The 17,652-nt window shown below is 38.9% G+C and overlaps 4 protein-coding genes across 6 annotated transcripts; 2 read left to right on the top strand and 2 right to left on the bottom strand.

The window, feature by feature from the left end:
• Nucleotides 1-1,385: 1,385 nt before the first annotated feature.
• LOC133843057 (cytosolic 10-formyltetrahydrofolate dehydrogenase-like) lies at nucleotides 1,386-4,644 on the bottom strand. 2 transcript variants are annotated; one of them, XM_062276430.1, is made up of 4 exons: nucleotides 4,490-4,644; nucleotides 4,041-4,424; nucleotides 2,260-3,985; nucleotides 1,386-2,206 (listed from the first exon to the last, which is right to left on the bottom strand). In XM_062276430.1, exons 1-4 carry the CDS (start codon nucleotides 4,520-4,522, stop codon nucleotides 1,575-1,577), a joined length of 2,775 nt encoding a protein of 924 aa, XP_062132414.1. In that variant the 5' UTR covers nucleotides 4,523-4,644; the 3' UTR covers nucleotides 1,386-1,574. The 2 variants fall into 2 exon arrangements, with proteins under 2 accessions (XP_062132414.1, XP_062132405.1); XM_062276421.1 differs by having other exon boundaries at nucleotides 2,038-2,201; nucleotides 4,490-4,642.
• Nucleotides 4,645-5,521: 877 nt separating this feature from the next.
• On the top strand, nucleotides 5,522-7,501 carry LOC133850045 (axin-like). The gene has a single exon (XM_062286006.1). The coding sequence runs from the start codon at nucleotides 5,574-5,576 to the stop codon at nucleotides 7,497-7,499; it is 1,926 nt and encodes a 641-aa protein (XP_062141990.1). The 5' UTR covers nucleotides 5,522-5,573; the 3' UTR covers nucleotides 7,500-7,501.
• A 2,884-nt stretch (nucleotides 7,502-10,385) lies between these two features.
• On the bottom strand, nucleotides 10,386-14,389 carry LOC133842923 (cytosolic 10-formyltetrahydrofolate dehydrogenase-like). The gene is given in 6 exon segments (XM_062276231.1): nucleotides 10,386-11,162; nucleotides 11,229-12,299; nucleotides 12,301-12,372; nucleotides 12,374-12,952; nucleotides 13,012-13,395; nucleotides 14,231-14,389. Coding segments are annotated over 6 exon segments (2,742 nt in total). The 5' UTR covers nucleotides 14,237-14,389; the 3' UTR covers nucleotides 10,386-10,532.
• Nucleotides 14,390-15,320: 931 nt separating this feature from the next.
• On the top strand, nucleotides 15,321-17,572 carry LOC133839135 (putative gustatory receptor 39b). 2 transcript variants are annotated; one of them, XM_062270490.1, is made up of 4 exons: nucleotides 15,321-15,776; nucleotides 15,842-16,497; nucleotides 16,615-16,791; nucleotides 16,852-17,572. In XM_062270490.1, the coding sequence occupies exons 1-4, from the start codon at nucleotides 15,545-15,547 to the stop codon at nucleotides 16,906-16,908; spliced, it is 1,122 nt and encodes a 373-aa protein (XP_062126474.1). In that variant the 5' UTR covers nucleotides 15,321-15,544; the 3' UTR covers nucleotides 16,909-17,572. The 2 variants fall into 2 exon arrangements, 1 of the variants encoding a protein (XP_062126474.1); XR_009894058.1 differs by lacking the exon at nucleotides 15,321-15,776 and having other exon boundaries at nucleotides 15,847-16,497; nucleotides 16,852-17,223; nucleotides 17,277-17,572.
• Nucleotides 17,573-17,652: the final 80 nt, after the last annotated feature.

Consider the following 17,652-nt stretch of genomic DNA (forward strand, 5'->3'; position numbering starts at 1 on the left):
GTTTATAGGGCTGACATTTATTTAAGCTCTTGGCAACTGCTTGCCTTGTGTGTATTGCGGCTTATTGCCTTCTTATTTTAGCTCTTGCCAACTGCCATTTTTGTGTGCGCTTAATTCTTGTGGCATTCCATTGCATCCCACTAAATTTAAGAAGCGTAGAAAAGAATAAATGACTTCGTTTATGTTTATCATGACCACGTTGAAACTATATTTACAATTACTTCCTAACAAGTCATTGGTAGTTACTTGTTCAATGAAAGTATTAGCTGTTTTATATTAAAAATTGATTCAAAGAATCTACTTGTGACATTTAAGTTATAAAATCGAAAATAATTCTTATACTTTATGTAATATGTTTTTTTGAAATATATTAATATTTACATTTTATTGAATTATTTTAGATGTTTGTCTGTAGTTTACACAGATTTGATTTTTTTTTCATATGTAGTAATTATAATTTAATTTATTTTTTAAAATATATTAAAGTAAAAATGGGCTCTATTTATATTTTTTCATTTAATTTATTTTCAAGTTTTGCTCTTTTTCGATTATTGATAGTTGATGCTGAAAAGTAATTAACTTAATTAAGAACACACCACCAGTAAATCAGATATAAAACTATTACACTTAACTATTACATACTGCAAACACAGAGAACAAATTCTTCAAAATGAATGTTGCATAAATTCCAGCAACTTACAACATAAAGGAAACATGTACAAGAATAGAACAGCAGCGACACATGTCCCTATAGCAAATACAATTACATCGTGTTAGTGAAGGAGAGATGGCAAATTGTGAAACAATATGAGACGCTTGGAGCTGAAGGGCGAAGGAGATGTAAATATGGCTGGCAAATTTGTAAGTTAAACACAGTTTCGGCGAATGTTTTTAAGTCGTAAATATATTGCGTATACGACAAGTTGACGCCTTGGCCTCGAATTGCCGAGTTATCATACATACCCTATAGAAATTCAATAAATCTTTAAAGACAATGGATAAATCATTTACAGGCATTTAACTTGCAATCCGTCGAGTTTGGAATCCAGAATGTTGACCCACATTGGCTGTAAAAAGTTATGCTTTCAAAGTTTGGCGAATAAAAAAACAAGAGGTGTCTGTATTGCTCGCGGGGATTGCGATTCTGCATGCATATTTCTTTTTGACGCTAGCGTGCAATTACTAGACAGAATCGTGGAAAAGAACTGTTACGCTTTAAGCCATCGAAAATTTCTCAGCATTCATCATGCAAATTTCAATCATGGATTTATATGACAAAAGGGAATTCCTCTTTGTATGACACAATTATATTTGAAAATTAATCTAAAATATTCAAGTTTAAGCACTGAATGTGCAGCATAGTGAAAATTGAGTAAAATTAAGCATAAGTTTTTAATAGTGAGATTTTAGAAAATCATTATGAATATTTTATTACGTACAGAAAATGTTCAATGAATCATCTAATTAATTTTTAAATCATCTCAGTCTTTCTGAAAAACATCTTTGCCATCTACAATTTGTTAAACTAGTAATTTTCAAAATAAAATGTAAGCCGACCGCAACAAATTTCGAACTTAATACTCAACAGTGACACACTTAGTCTTAAGGTACTCATTGAGCGCCTCCTGACCCAAATCTTTGCCAAAACCACTCTGCTTGAATCCTCCAAATGGAGCGGCGACATCTGTTTTGTTATACACATTCACAAAGACTGTTCCAGCTTCAATGCGATCAGCGAAGCTCAAGGCTTTGCTAATGTCCTTGGTAAAGACACCGCTAGCTAATCCATATTCTGTGCGATTGGCACGCTCCATTACCGAGTCCACGTCGCTTCCATTAAATTTGGATATAATCATAATAGGCCCAAAGGATTCTTCCTGTGCAATATACATATCATCCTGGACATCAGTAAATACAGTAGGCGCAAAGAAGAAGCCTTTCATATTAGACATGCGACATCCTCCATAAAGCAAAGTAGCTCCTTCCTCGACGCCTCGTTTGCAGAAGCTTATCAGCTTATCCAGATGCGCCTTGTGATTCTGTGGTCCATGCGCCGTAGATCTGTTAAGAGGATCTCCAATAGTCATTGAGCGAAGATCTTTGAGAACTCGACGGACGAATTCATCATGAATACGATCTTCCACGAAGAGTCGACCTGCAGCTATGCAGTTTTCTCCCTTGTTAAAAAAACACTGAGGAGACTCCCCTAGAACAGAAAAACTTTTCAGTAGTAGGAGGATTAGCTTTTCTAGAAGATACTCACTTGCTTCACAGCCTTGTCAAGATCACAATCAGCAAATATTATCAAGGGACTCTTGCCTCCCAGTTCTAATGAGCATTTTTTCAGATTTGACACTGCGCAAGATTTCATCACTTGTTTGCCAACAGCAGTCGATCCAGTAAATCCCAATTTTCTTACCATTGGATGATCGACCACAGCTTGACCAGCCTCCGGTCCATTTCCAGGAAGCACATTTATAACACCTGGAGGGAAACCAGCCTGAACAGTGAGTTCTGCAAACTTCAATGCGGTCAAGGGGCAAGTTTGAGCTGGCTTGATCAGACAAGTGTTGCCAGCAGCGATGCAAGCTGCCATCTTCCAGGAGAGCATCATCAAGGGGTAGTTCCAAGGTGTCACCAGTCCACAGACTCCAATAGGCTCTTTCCGCGTGAAAGTGAGCACATTGTTTGGTCTAGCTGGATTCACCGGAATGGTGTTTCCTTGGATCTTATCACACCAGCCGGCAAAGTAGCGCCAAGCATCGATGGACATGCCAATGTGTGTTTTCAATGCCAATGTGTAGACAGCTCCTGAGTCCACAGACTCTATGGTGGCCAAGTCCTCCTTGTGCTGCTCCATGAGATCGGCAAGCTTCAACATTAGCTGACCACGCTGTCTAGCAGAAACTTGTTTCCACGACCCGTAAAAAGCATTGTGTGCTGCCTGAACTGCCTTGTCCACATCTTCAGCACTGGCACAAGCCACCTGGCAGAGGATCTCCTCATCCGTGGGATTCACAATATCGAGAGTGCGCTTCTGCTCTGCGTCAACGAAGGCTCCATTGATGAAGAGCTGTGTCGGTACGTTAATCTTTCGCTTATTGGCCTGCAAAACGAATCCATCGTAATCCAACTTCTGAGCTCCAGAATCGCCACTGCCTTGACGCAGTGCCTTTACAAGAAGGTCAAAAAACTCCTCGAAGACGGGCGCCTTGAAAACGTGTTCATTCTCAAATGGCACATCGAATGTGTCCTTCACTTCCTCGACCAATCGGACAACGTCCATTGATCCAGCACCAGCTGCAAAGAAGTCTGTGGAATCTTCTATCGACTCCTTGAGTATGGCCTGCCAAATGGAAGCAAGCTGTGCCTTCTTGGCAAGTTCATCTTCGGTAAAGTCCGTGATGGGTTTTTGCTCTGCCTGCTTAAACCAATCGGAAGCATTGATCATCTTGGAGCCCCGTTTAATGCGCTTAATGTTCACAAATGCTCCATCTGTACCCTCAATCAGCAGTCCTCCCTCATGCACCCATGCGGGCTTTGCAAGGCCCTTTATTTTAAGTGGCTGTCCATCCTTCACAGGTCCAGCAGAATATAAGTGAGCACCGAAGAAACGAACCTGTTCCTCACATTCTTCTGAATGAACGACAGTGGCGAGAGCTCCGGGAACTGAGTCGAGGCCTCTGATAAAGTTCCAGATTCGCTCCGCTGACTGCTGAAGGTTTAAGAATTGATTCTCTTCATTATTTAAATCTGCCTCATAAGTAGCACCTTCAACCGGTTGCGGGATCTTCAGAGCTGTGCCTTTAGTGATCATGTCGACTGCAACTCCCATTGCTTTGACCCCCTCGGGATACAGGAATCTCTTATAAATGGTGTCCAAAGTGTCGGTTGGTTCTAGATTGGTCTGCCTAGTAAGCAGTAATGGGCCAGTGTCAATACCGTCATCTGGCCAAAAAATGCTAAATGCGGCAATCTCATCGCCCTGAAAGAGACACAGAAATTTATTTCACTAGAGAAACTCATTGTAATATTCAAACCTCGATGAGTGTCCAAGAAATAGCACTTATACCCCGATGTCTTGGTAGAATTGATGGATGGTAACAAATGCTGCCAAGGGCGGGAGCACAAAGCACTTCCTGGGGTATAAGCTGCGAACAATAGGGCATGACATTGAGCGTAGCTCCGACTGACTCGTATTGTTCGATCACCTCTGGAATGGATATTTTGCGGCAACGCCATGTGGGAAACTTGAAGAGGGGAATGTCGTATCTAGCCGCGGCTGTGGCCAAAGCATCTTCGCGACTTCCCTTGTCGGGAATGGTGAAAACACCAACGATTTTGACATTCGATCGTTCCATAAGCAGTTCCATGACATCGGCAGCAAAGATGCTTTGACCAATGATCGCAACTCGCAGTGTGTTCTATAAAATAAAGTTGGACGAATTTAAAATGACATTTTATTTAACATTCCTTCATGCATTATTACTTGAGCGGTGCTTAGAAAACGACATTTATGCATTGCGCCTAACTTTTCTTTAATTTAGGGTACGAACCAGCGTTCGTAAACAAAAACAAAAACGGAAAAAGAAATTCTAGGCCCATTTTTCACAATCTACAAATTTACATGCGAGGACTTTAAAAACGCCGCATTCTTAAATTAATAAACTAAAAATCTGTTTAAAAAACCTAAGTTTTAAGAATTATATTCAGTTCCATTATACAAAGTCTATATACAATATATAGAGGTATAATAATCGTTAGCAATAATGTGTACAAACATTTAAAGCCATATTCTAAAGATTAAGGGACTTAAGAGATTTCGTTTTTATAGCAAACATATTTATAAATATTAAATATGAGTTGACCGTTGACAAGTCATACGTATAGTTAGAACATCTAATGCTGTAATTTGAAAATTCTTAATAAACTTTAAGAATGACTGCAGTAATTTAACAATGAGCTATCAAATTCAAATTTGATCAACGAGTCAGAGAAAACCTATGGAAAAACTCGAGTAACAGATCACACTTCGTAAATTTGTTTTACAATGTATAAGTTATAAATCCGCCATTGCTACGCTGTGAATTTTAATTTTCAAGGACAAATTATCAACTGGATCAAAATGTTTAATCGTTGGCATTTCTGCTGTAAATCTACCTAAACTACAGCTTACGGGCAGACCTACTTGAGTAGGTAGCTAATTATGGGTTGTGACCTGTAACAATTTTCGCACTATATGCGCATGATTTAAAGCCGATGCCATATGCAGAGTCATAAAATAATAAACATAACATATGCTCAGATAATTGAAGAAATTGTAGAAGTATCCTTAGATAAAGATTTTGCTTTAAATAGCCTTGCAGAACCTTGTCGCAAAAGAGTCAACGAAACACCTTCACGGGCATACGACGTGTGTCGGTTAGCAAAATTTCGAAAGTAATGAAATCTTGTATATATAAATTGTGTATTGTAAATAAAGAAATATAGTGAAAGTGAAAGCATAGGCTTGACAACACAGCAACGTGTAAAGTCGTGACACCTAGGTGTGTTAAGAAACCAAATAACAGAAAATGAATAGTCACGATAATAACAGCTGTAGTGGACCACGACCACCTGTATTGGGTGAAGAGAGCCGAGCTAAAAAAATGACCGAAGAAGTTATAAACACATTGAAGAACTCACCCCCATCTTATCTAAATTGGGCCCGGACACTTAACCATCTGCTCGAGGATCGCGATGGCATGGAGTTGTTCAAGAAGTATGTCGAAGAGGACGCGCCAGCCTACAATGATCATCTCAATTTCTACTTTGCATGCGAGGGTCTAAAGCAGCAAACCGATGGGGAAAAGGTTAAGCAAATCATCGGAGCCATATATCGATTCTTGCGCAAAAGCCAGCTGCCCGTGCCCGATGATTTGCGTACTCAAATCAAGGCCATCAAGTCCAATGAGATTCCGCTAAATTCCCACATCTACGATGCCATGCAACAGAATGTAAAGTCCACCATACGCGACAATATTTATCCCAGCTTCCTCTGCTCCGAGATGTACATACAGTACATTCAGAAAATGTCAGCGATGAAGGAGCACCTCAGTAGCAGCGTCACTACTTTGGACAGCACTGATGGTGGCCCCGCCACGTCTGCCAGTTCAGGTAATTCAGCAAGTGCTGTCAACACACTGCCACGCAGCTCAACGTTGCCAACGCTGCATGAGGACTCGACGCTTTTGCTTTGCGATAATTTAGACAATGTGAAAGCAGAAAATGAACGTGCCCAAAACGATGTCCCTATGCGCCTCACGCGCGATCTTCTGATGGCCACTCAGAAAAGAAGACTGGAAATTAGACCACCAGGTGCACATGGTTATGTGTTTACTGCGACCACGAACACATCCTTTGTGCCCAATTCCCGCATCGATTCGGAAAGGGCAAGTGTTAGCTCCGGCGGTTACACCGACTCTGACACCATGTCATTGTCCAGTTGTTCAATGGATGGCCGACCTTACAGTGAACGCAGAAACAAATTGCATGCTAGTAAGGCCATACGTCAGAGCGTCATTGCGAATAAGGAAACCAACTCGCTTCAAGTTATACCACGCACGCAACGATTACATTCAAACGAACACAGACCACTGAAGGAGACAGAGCTTGTAGCCTTGTTGATTCCCAAACTGGAGGAGGTAAAACGCAAACGCGATTTTGAGGAACGTGCGCGCTTGGATCGAATGCCCGCAGCTGCAAAAGATACTGATAACACATTTGCGGAGGCGTTGCGGGAAAAGCTCGCAGCCGATGAAGACAACGACCAAGACATACTGGACCAGCATGTGTCGCGAGTATGGAATGACCAGACACCCCGTCGTTCACCTGGCACAATGTCACCCTGCCCGCCTATACCTTCGAGAAGACGCACGGTGACCCATGATTTGAGTGTGGTCAGTGATTGTGCCATAAGTCTGAGTGGTCACTCAACAAAGTCCTTGCCCGATTCCAATTCCAGTACTAGGAAGCTAATGAACAAATGGCCTTCAATGAACACAGACAGCGGCATCAGCATGCTCTCAGCTGATGCGGCTCTAAAATGCACCGAGAATAGCTCACGCTCTGCTGCAAGCACGAGCTTAAAATTGGAGGACGCAAAACGAAAACTAGAAGATGAGACACGCACTGCTCGTCGTTCTGTTCAACAACAACCCAATCTGCATCAGCCGGCCGTTGTCAATCCACCTTCACTGCCAATAAAACCATCGGGAACCGTTGTTGTATTCCAATTTTGCGAGGAGCCAGTTCCTTACAGAATAAAAATACCATGCGCTCAGCCGACGTTGCGCCATTTCAAGGAGTACTTACCCAGAAGGGGACATTTTAGATTCTTTTTCAAGACGCATTGTGATGATCCAGACAGTCCAGTGATTCAGGAAGAGATTGTTGATGACTTTCACATTCTTCCTTTGTTTGGAGATAAAGTAATGGGTCTCGTGAAACCATTTGAATAATTATTAAGTATTGTGGATATTATGTATTAAGCTATATTATGAACAGAAATGCAATTTCAGAAGAATAAATAATAATAAATAATAAACTCACTATGTATAATCTATGTTTTTCCTTACTAACTGATTGAATATTTCAGTAATTTTACTATCTGAACTATCAAGGAACAGCCCAAGCGATAAGAGCTATGTGGCTGAAATTTGTACACAACGTTATTTTACAAATATTGTAATATGGGCAATTCTCTGACGTCGAATGCGACATTTATACGCATTCAAACTGGAAAAAAACATGTGTCAGGACATTATTTTATTTTTGTAAAATTTAGCACTATAATTGGTGATAAGATTGATTTTGGCCAATTGTTTGTTTTCAACAAAATTACAAAAATGTTGCGGATTCCCACGCGTCACGGAAAGAAGTCATTTTTTCAAAAACCAGTTCAAGCACTGATTTCAGCGAATCGTGATGGAAGATTTTAATGCAATTAATTTTAATGTATTATGCATATATTTATCTAAATAATGTATTTGCTTTGATTTCAAAATATTAAGTTGTTTTTTAATTAAATTTAAATCACTGTCGCACGCGACATTTTCTTCCATCATACTTTTATGATGTTTTGTTTTTCATTTTTAAGTAAATTAAAAGAGCATATGAGGCATTAATTACCTAACTTAAATTACATCAATAATGTCAAAATAATTTTTGTAATGAATATGGTGTTCTAGTAGATTTCGTCTGATGGCCATTGCAGCCAAACCAATGCATCTGGCTTATACCAGGTATGCTGTGCACATCCTATCATGTGTCATCGAACTTATAATATTATATAATGTCGAACTCTCAATTAGCGCAGATGACATGCAGTTCATCGTTCATAAATAAAAACTATTTAACGAAAAACATACAAAAAAAATGTTGCCTACCATGTCGCACGCTTATATTGTGTTTATATTCAACGAAATTTTATTTTATTAAATCTGATAGTTAAATGCATGTTTGGATACAATTTTGCATGATCATTGGACATAACTCATAACAAATGCTCTTCTTCAATGTCGCACGCGACAAAAATAGAAACTGATGAACTGTTAAGAAATTTACCGTTATTAGATATTGCATCATTTCTTTTATATATTTTTTGGATATAAAACGAGATTTAAAACAGCGAGTATCAATGCTCACTGACTGAAAATGAAAATGAAAATGAATCAAAACTTGCAGTGGAAAAGATCAAAACATTACTTTTGCTCATCTTCGACTTTGCATTAAAATATTTCAAAAATGTTATGAAATGTAAAACACGCTTATATTAGTTACATTTAATATTTGGCCTATAAACCAATGTGAAGAAAGCATATTTTTATAGACTTTGAATTTTTTGGCGGCGGTTGCAGTTTCTGAAGAATTACCCAAATAAACTTTGATAACCTTTATTCGATACTGATTGGTCAACATTGGCAGTTATGAAAGGACATTGTTTGCATGCCATTCTCTTGCTCTCGCATTTCAATTAGGGTGTCACACTTAATGCTGGTGGGACATCTTAGGAATTTTTCTCCTTTTTGTGCTTCTTTTCTTCGTGTCTCATAATCTTAAAATCTATCCATCATTAGTAATGGTGGCGTTGATTTTGATTTTCTGATTTCCATTGATGGATGATGGACTTTCATCCCTTAAAGAATATTTCAATTCCTAATACATAAGGCATTTTCTTGTTTTCAACTTGGGCTTGGTTTCTTATGTCTTACTGACAAAATAATTGTAGCTAAAAAAAATGTTTAAAGAGACAAACCTGAAATTATAGAAATGCAATGCAAGTATATTAAATAGTTTGAAGTTGTTTTGTCAATTCTTTGTGACAGATCTTTATTAGCTCTTGAAATTTTAAACAACTTGAAGACTTTTTTACATCCAATTAAAAGTTCGAACCAATCCAAAAACCTGACCAGCTTCCTTAATCATCTGCCAACTTCTTTAACAACATAAAAGTTAGAGCTAGATTGTGCGACCCCTATTAGGTTTGAAGTGGAGTCTTCTCTAAACTTAAACTTCAATTAATTGATCCAAATCGAATTATGAATATGTACAATTTACACAATTCAATTGAAATTCAATGAATAAAATGATATATATGAAATGCAGTTTGCTTTGCCTATTGCGTGAAATTTTAAATTATTGAAATATATAAAATACATAATTATATTAAATTTCTGTAGCCTAAACATACCAAAGGCATACCTATATACCAATGATGTCAAGCCTTAATGATTGTCAAGCCAAAATATGTAGTCTGCTAATTTAAAATAAGCACAAGAATATTTAATATTATAATATCCTTATCAATGCAATAAAGTGAGCCTCCTTTCTTCTCACCTCTTGTGTGGGTCTCTTTTGTGAGTCTCTTTTTTTTCATAGCTCTTGTGTGTGTCAGCCTGACACTGTTATTCAGCACAAATCAAATTAAGCAATATTGATTGATTTGGGAACTAGATACTGAAATTGCAGAATGATTAAATATATACTACATATATACTTCATTATTAATATATTTCTCCGCAGCTGCACCGATTGAGTTGTTTCTTTCGACAAGACGACAATTTTCGGTTATTTTATGCTCTATCTTTTTAAATTTTAATAATTAATTTAACATATGTATTTCAGGTATATCTTAGCGGTCCAGACACATTCCCTCTTATGATTACCTATGAATTTTGTCGTTTTTAAAAATTGGTAGCAAGTCTCTTGCAGACGATGTGGTTTTAATTATGTTCTCACAGAACACGTATGTATATACATGTATAATCGCAAAATGTATCAACATCCAGCAAAACGATTTGTAAAATTGTAATTTTTGTTTATATATTTGTTTTTACGATTTTTTAGTATACCAATATTTTAATAATCTGTGTATATAGTTTACAGAAACATTTCTATACTAAATGAGAATTACTTAAGTTTAATTAAAGATGCAAATTGTATACGCACTAAGTCTTTTGTTTTCTATGGCTATGAAGACGCATCTAATCTACTTAATATTCAATGGTAACACATTTTGTCTTGAGATACTCATTAAGCGCCTCCTGACCCAAATCCTTGCCGTATCCACTCTGCTTGAATCCTCCAAATGGAGCGGCGACATCTGTTTTGTTATATACATTCACAAAGACTGTGCCAGCTTCAATGCGATCAGCGAAGCTCAAGGCTTTGCTAATATCCTTAGTGAAGACACCGCTAGCTAATCCATATTCTGTGCGATTGGCTCGCTCCATTACCGAATCCACGTCGCTTCCATTGAATTTGGATATAATCATAATAGGTCCAAAGGATTCTTCCTGTGCAATGTACATATCATCCTCGACATTTGTGAAGACTGTGGGAGTGAAGAAGTAGCCCTTCATATTAGGTACTCGACAACCACCATAGACAAGAGTTGCGCCGTCTTTCACGCCCCGTTGGCAGAACTCCAATAGCTTATCAAAGTGTGCTTTGTGATTTTGTGGTCCATGCGCGGTGGACCTGTTCAGCGGATCGCCAATGGTCATTGTGCGGAGATCCTTTAGAACTCGACGAACGAACTCATCGTGAATGCGATCTTCTACGAAGAGTCGACCCGCGGCTATGCAATTTTCTCCCTTGTTGAAAAAGACCGAAGACATGCCCTAATAGGAAAATAAATATGATGTCAAAATTATAATAATTATACATTTTCGATTACAAATACTTACATGTTTCACAGCCTTGTCAAGATCACAATCGGCAAAGATTATCAATGGACTCTTGCCTCCTAACTCCAATGAGACTTTCTTAATATTCGCTTCAGCACAAGATTTCATGATGTGTTTGCCGATGGGTGTGGAGCCAGTGAATCCCAGCTTGCGAACCAATTTATGATCAGCCACTGCCTGGCCGGCATCTGAACCCTTTCCGGGCAGCACATTTATAACACCAGGAGGGAAGCCAGCCTGAACAGTGAGCTCTGCAAACTTCAATGCGGTCAACGGGCAAGTTTGAGCTGGCTTGATCAGACAAGTGTTGCCAGCAGCGATGCAAGCTGCCATCTTCCAGGAGAGCATCATCAAGGGGTAGTTCCAAGGTGTCACCAGTCCACAGACTCCAATAGGCTCTTTCCGCGTGAAAGTGAGCACATTGTTTGGTCTAGCTGGATTCACCGGAATGGTATTTCCTTGGATCTTATCACACCAGCCTGCAAAGTAGCGCCAAGCATCGATGGACATGCCAATGTGTGTTTTCAATGCCAATGTGTAGACAGCTCCCGAGTCCACTGACTCTATGGTGGCCAAGTCTTCCTTGTGCTTTTCCATGAGATCGGCAAGCTTCAACATCAGCTGACCACGCTGTCTGGCAGAAACCTGTTTCCACGACCCGTAGAAAGCCTTGTGTGCCGCCTGAACTGCCTTGTCCACATCTGCAGCACTGGCACAAGCCACTTGGCAGAGGATCTCCTCATCCGTGGGATTCACAATGTCGAGAGTGCGCTTTTGCTCGGCGTCGACGAAGGCTCCATTAATGAAGAGCTGTGTGGGTACGTTAATCTTTCGCTTATTGGCCTGCAAAACGAATCCATCGTAATCCAACTTCTGAGCTCCAGAATCGCCGCTGCCTTGACGCAGTGCCTTGACCAGGAGTCCAAAGAACTCCTCGAAAACAGGGGCCATAAAGACATGCTCATTCTCAAAGGGCACATCAAAGGCATCCTTCACTTCCTCGACCAATCGGACAACGTCCATTGATCCAGCACCAGCTGCAAAGAAGTCTGTGGAGGCTTCTATCGACTCCCTTGAGTATGGCCTGCCAAATGGAAGCAAGCTGTGCCTTCTTGGCCAGCTCATCTTCGGTAAAGTCCGTGATGGGTTTTTTGCTCTGCCTGCTTAAACCAATCGGAGGCATTGATCATCTTGGAGCCCCGTTTAATGCGCTTAATGTTTACAAATGCTCCATCTGCACCCTCAATCAGTAGTCCTCCCTCATGCACCCAGGCGGGCTTTGCGAGGCCCTTAAGTTTAAGTGGCTGTCCATCCTTCACAGGTCCAGCAGAATATAAGTGAGCACCGAAGAAACGTACCTGTTCCTCGCTTCCATCTGGAAGAAGGACTGTAGCAATGGCTCCGGGCACTGAGTCGAGACCTCTGACAAAGTTCCAAATTCTCTCAGCTGACTGCTGAAGATTCAGCAATTGATTTTCCGCCTTGAACATTGCTGCATCATATGTGGCACCAACAGTAGTTTGCGTGATCTTAGGAGCTGTGCCATTAGCTACCAAGTCGACAGCAACTCCCATCGCTTTGACTCCCTCGGGATACAGAAATCTCTTATAAATGGTGTCCAAGGTATCCGTAGGTTCTAGGTTGGTCTGGCGAGTAAGAAGAAGTGGGCCCGTGTCCAGTCCATCGTCAGCCCAGAATATACTGAATCCAGCGATCTCGTCACCCTGAATGAAATACAATATAAATCAACTGTCTAATATTAAGATTCTTCCTTCAGGTATACCTCGATGAGAGTCCAAGAAATGGCGCTGGCACCGCGATGCCTGGGCAAAATAGATGGATGATAGCAAATGCTGCCCAAGGGAGCACCATCGATTACTTCCATGGGTATAAACTGGGAACAGTAGGGCAGCACATTGAGCGTAGCTCCAACCGATTTGTACTGCTCGATCACCTCGGGAATGGCCACACCCTTGCGACGCCATCCGGAGAATTTAAAGACGGGTATTTTGTGATTGGCAGCAGTAGTGGCCAAAACATCCTCGCGGCTGCCCTTATCGGGAATGGTAAAGACACCAACGACCTTAATGTTGGAGCGCTCTAATAAAAGTTCCAGCACATCAGCCGCAAAATTGCTCTGGCCAATAATCGCAATTTTCAGATCAATCTATAAGAGTTCAATTTATAATAATTAGTAGTCGTACTATTTGAAATCATAACTAGTTACTCCATTAAAGCAAAAAGATACTAATGATTAGATCTATATATATGTTACATATAGTTGCGTTCATGCTTTTATTTTTAACACTTGAAAGAAAACATTTCAAAATTTATAAATCAAATAAACAACTTTTTCCATTCCAAGCAATTGGTAAACATTGCTTTGGTAAATTCACGTTGGAACCAAATGTGATAATTGAGTGATAATAAAAATAAAACTTGCATGCATAAATATATTTTTTATTTGCTAAGCGATTGTGCAGATTTGAAGCACGTAATTAACGATAATTGAATTTCATTTTAATCATTTGAGCTTGCACGCGAGGTATATTGTATTTAAACGAGTGAATTCGTGTTATGTTTTTAAAACATTGGTAATAAAAGTGTTGGTCTACATGTTTCAAATATTGTTACTGTATGGCTTTAAGAAAGCAGTTCAGACCGTGCCGGGAACACCCTGTGACGTTTATAAGCAGTGCAAATCAAGCAGTCGCACGCATTAAATTATCTATTTGAATTTCCTTGCACTGCTGACATATGTACATGAATTGATTCAATTGAATTTCGATATTTTGAAAAATTAATTATACAATCATAAAATCATGAAAATTAATCAAAATAAGAGTCTCATTTGATTTCCTCGCATCGCTAGCAAAAGTTTCACTTTCTAATTAATATTTTTCAAAAATTAGAAAACATTTCATTTCACAATCATTTTAATTTTTCACTCACTGAAATTAAAGCTTAGTAAAAAAGTAAAATAAAATTGTTTGAATACTAACAGACATAATTATTTAGTTTGATCACTTTTGTTCACAGTCAAGACAAATTTCACAATTTTATGTAAATAATAATTCTAAGGGATCACTTAGCCCTATGTTACTTCTTTGATGAGTTCAAGCAAGGCACTGAAGCAGCTGAACTACTTTTATTAACTGAGTCTTAATGAACGTGCCGCAGACCTTTTTATACCTATCGGGTTCACTATTATCAGCTGACGCTCAGCTCGAATAAAAAAAAAAATAAAACAAACGAAAAAACGAGAAGCAAGAAGGCATCAGCCGGCAGTGTTGATATTTCAAAACATTCATACATATACTTTTACTTTTCCAATCATTAGGTAAAATAAAATAAAAAGCCAAGCATGTTATCAGCACAGAAAGCTTGAGCGTGGGGCAAAGCCAAACAAAAATTTTGATAAGCATGATGATTTGGCATGATCATAGAATTGTGGGCCTGTTATTTTGTTATAACATACAGGCTGGGGGGCAAATTCGAAATGGAAAATTTGGAATAAATACTATACGCCAAAATGAACTATATGTGTGCGATTCATTAAAGTTATTAAACATGTTGTATTCGGATTGGGTTTCTTTCATTTCGTAGAAGTTCGGAACATATGGTGAGCTGTAGAAACTGACCCACTAATAGATTATTTATAAACAATGTCTATAAACTATGTCAGGTTTAAACTAGTTATGGACGTAGTAGTCTGATTACAACAAAGTGTCAATCAAGGGCAATTGAACGATAAGAACACTTGTAAATTTAACATTTTTATTCAGTAGTTTTTTTATTATATTGTTGGGGGCCAGTCTAGACATACGCCAAACTGTTAAGCTATTACACAGTACTTTTAGTGCTTCCGTTGGCTTTTTAAACTAAGTATAGGGCTACACTCGTTATCTTCGCTACACTTAGATTTGTATCGTATTAAATATCCGTTCTTGAATTAAAGCGGAAGGTAAAATGAAATAGTACATAAGAAAATATTATCACCAATTTCTGTTTAAATATTTAACGGCTTATCTCTTTGGCCAATATAAATTACCTTGTTCTTTTACAATACTATTTGTAATTGTCGGAATACGATACATTCTCTATGGAAAACGAGCTTAGAAATTTTTACAGTTAATACGACTTTTTTATTCACTATCAGATTCTAGCCAATTGATTTGAATACAGAACATTTTCTTTGACCTCGCTACTCATTAGGCTAATTATTGCATTCAATTTGTATGCACACAATCGAGTTAAGTAATCTTTAAACTGAAGTCAATTCACTAGTCTCCAGTTGTAATTCGACGGATTTCGACATGCTTTACGCGTTGCAGCCTTACCTTAAATATTTTGCTGTGCTGGGTCTAGTGCCTTGGACCGAGAGGAGCTCTCAGCAAATGGTACAAAAGATTTACACCACTGCCATCATTTTAGTTAATATTGGAGTGGCCTTCTACATTGTGGTCTATTCTCCTCCCGAAGGAGATCTGTTGGTATCGTTGCTAGTCAGCTGCATCGTCTTTATATCCCAAATTGTCACCATGACCGGCAAGTTACTGTTTCATTTGTATAGATATTATTATGCTGATTATAATTCGCTCTTTTCGCAATAGTAATTGAACTGCAAGTGATGTGCCAATATGACCGATACTACGAATTTTGTCTTCAATTAAAGTGCTTAAGGCGACAATTTGAATGCGAGCTGCTTCAGCAAGTCCAAAGATTGCCGTGGACTCGGTATATCAAGTACTTTCTATTGGGGGCTCTCAATATTGCGAGCGTTGTACCTGGAGTTTATGTGATTCTACATTATGATTATATTGGCTACTTTTGGTATTCACTAGCCGCAGTCATAATCAATCGCTTTCAATGCCTGCTGCTACTGCTCTACGCGGAGCTCTTAGGTTTCCATGTGGAGCTATTGGGATTGCGTCTAAAATACGTTCACAATTGTCGTCAACTGGGAGTGCATTCAGTGCTGGATGTAAAGTGCGAACAGATGTGCTCTCTTGATTACTTGCTTAGTCTTAAGCGATCCTATATGGAGCTGTATCGTCTATTTGGGCAATATAATGGTCTGTATGGTTGGTCGATTGTGTGCATATTTGTGGTCATGTTTTTGGATAGCATGATCAATATTTATTGGGCTCTGTTAGTTCTGGCCAAGATCTACAACTTTGTATTCATCTACATGACCTTCTCAACATTTGTGCCACTGCTAATTCTACTCTTCACTTTCTGTCGTTGTGGCGAGTACTGCAAGCGACAGGTAAGTCAATTGACTAGAGAAGTTTCATGATAACTTACTTAGATTTATCTGAAAGTTATATTCATTTTTATTATTATTGCAGTTTTTTTTTAATATTTATTTTACTGTATTTAACAGCACATGCTCATTGGCAGTCATGTGCGTGGCTTGGCTTGCACCTCTCAGAGTCAACAAGAGCCATCTTCACAGGCTTATACTGCAGTCTTGGCCGAGTTCGCAATGCAGGTGGAACAGGATGCATTAATCATCAGCGCCGAAGGCTTTATGGATATTGACTACAGTCTATTGATGTCGGTAAGTAGACCTCTAATACAACTAAACTCACCACAATTTATGTCACAAATGTTTGTTCAGATCTTTACAGCAATGGTCACCTATTTGATTGTTCTTATGCAATTCGGCTCGTTGTAGAATGTCTGACGACCCTAAGACTATAATTGACCGATAAGCTATTACATCGATAGTTGTTTTTACTAATGACCTACATAAGACCTCACACCCTTTACTGTCGGAACAAAGTTTGACCAACGGAAATCGTGATTTAGATAAGATTGTCGAAAAAAAAAACAATCAAAATATTGGCGCAAAATATTTATAACATCCATCAAAATATTTTTTTTTAAACTGGCTAAAACCAGTTTCAATTATGAAAATTTGATAAGCACGTGTGCACAAGCTCTACAATTATAATTATAGATTCGATTATATTGAACTGCACAAAACTTGGTAAGATCAACACACAAATAACAAAATTGGCATAAACACGAAATTGTTTTCAGCTGATAATTATGCAAGAGCCCCCTAGATTACTGTTGTCAGCTGGGAATTATTTTGGATTGCGAATAAAAGTGCAAATACGCATACGTTTGGACCACGGAGGGATTATGCAATGTCATCTAAAGTTGCAATGATCTGAGCACGCTGCTCGCTGGTGATATTTGAGTTCACTTATTAATAAAGCCGGCAATTCTGAACCATTTGGCTGATAAGCGATAACCTGCTCGAGTGCCCCCATCTATGTCAACAAAACAAATAAATGAAACCGGTTTCGGTGATGCACCATAAATGTGGCAAACCGGTTTCAAGCAACCCAGGATGTGCCAATTTTGATAAGGTCTCGAAGTATAGCCGTAGTAACAATCAGCAAGCACATCA

Source organism: Drosophila sulfurigaster, chromosome 2L (genome assembly GCF_023558435.1).
Source record: "Drosophila sulfurigaster albostrigata strain 15112-1811.04 chromosome 2L, ASM2355843v2, whole genome shotgun sequence".
In the NCBI taxonomy this organism is placed as follows: domain Eukaryota; kingdom Metazoa; phylum Arthropoda; class Insecta; order Diptera; family Drosophilidae; genus Drosophila; species Drosophila sulfurigaster.

Bases quoted from the DNA above. Each gene is read 5' to 3' on its own strand.
- LOC133843057 (XM_062276430.1), bottom strand. From the start codon at position 4,522: ATGCATAAATGTCGTTTTCTAAGCACCGCTCAA. The intron at 3,986-4,040 runs GTTTGAATATTA...TGTCTCTTTCAG, and splicing joins TTTCTTGGACACTCATCGAG to GGCGATGAGATTGCCGCATT. The intron at 2,207-2,259 runs GTATCTTCTAGA...TTTCTGTTCTAG, and splicing joins CAAGGCTGTGAAGCAAGTGA to GGGAGTCTCCTCAGTGTTTT.
- LOC133850045 (XM_062286006.1), top strand. From the start codon at position 5,574: ATGAATAGTCACGATAATAACAGCTGTAGTGGACCACGACCACCTGTA.
- LOC133839135 (XM_062270490.1), top strand. From the start codon at position 15,545: ATGCTTTACGCGTTGCAGCCTTACCTTAAATATTTTGCTGTGCTGGGT. The intron at 15,777-15,841 runs GCAAGTTACTGT...TTTTCGCAATAG, and splicing joins CCAAATTGTCACCATGACCG to TAATTGAACTGCAAGTGATG. The intron at 16,792-16,851 runs GTAAGTAGACCT...ATGTTTGTTCAG, and splicing joins ACTACAGTCTATTGATGTCG to ATCTTTACAGCAATGGTCAC.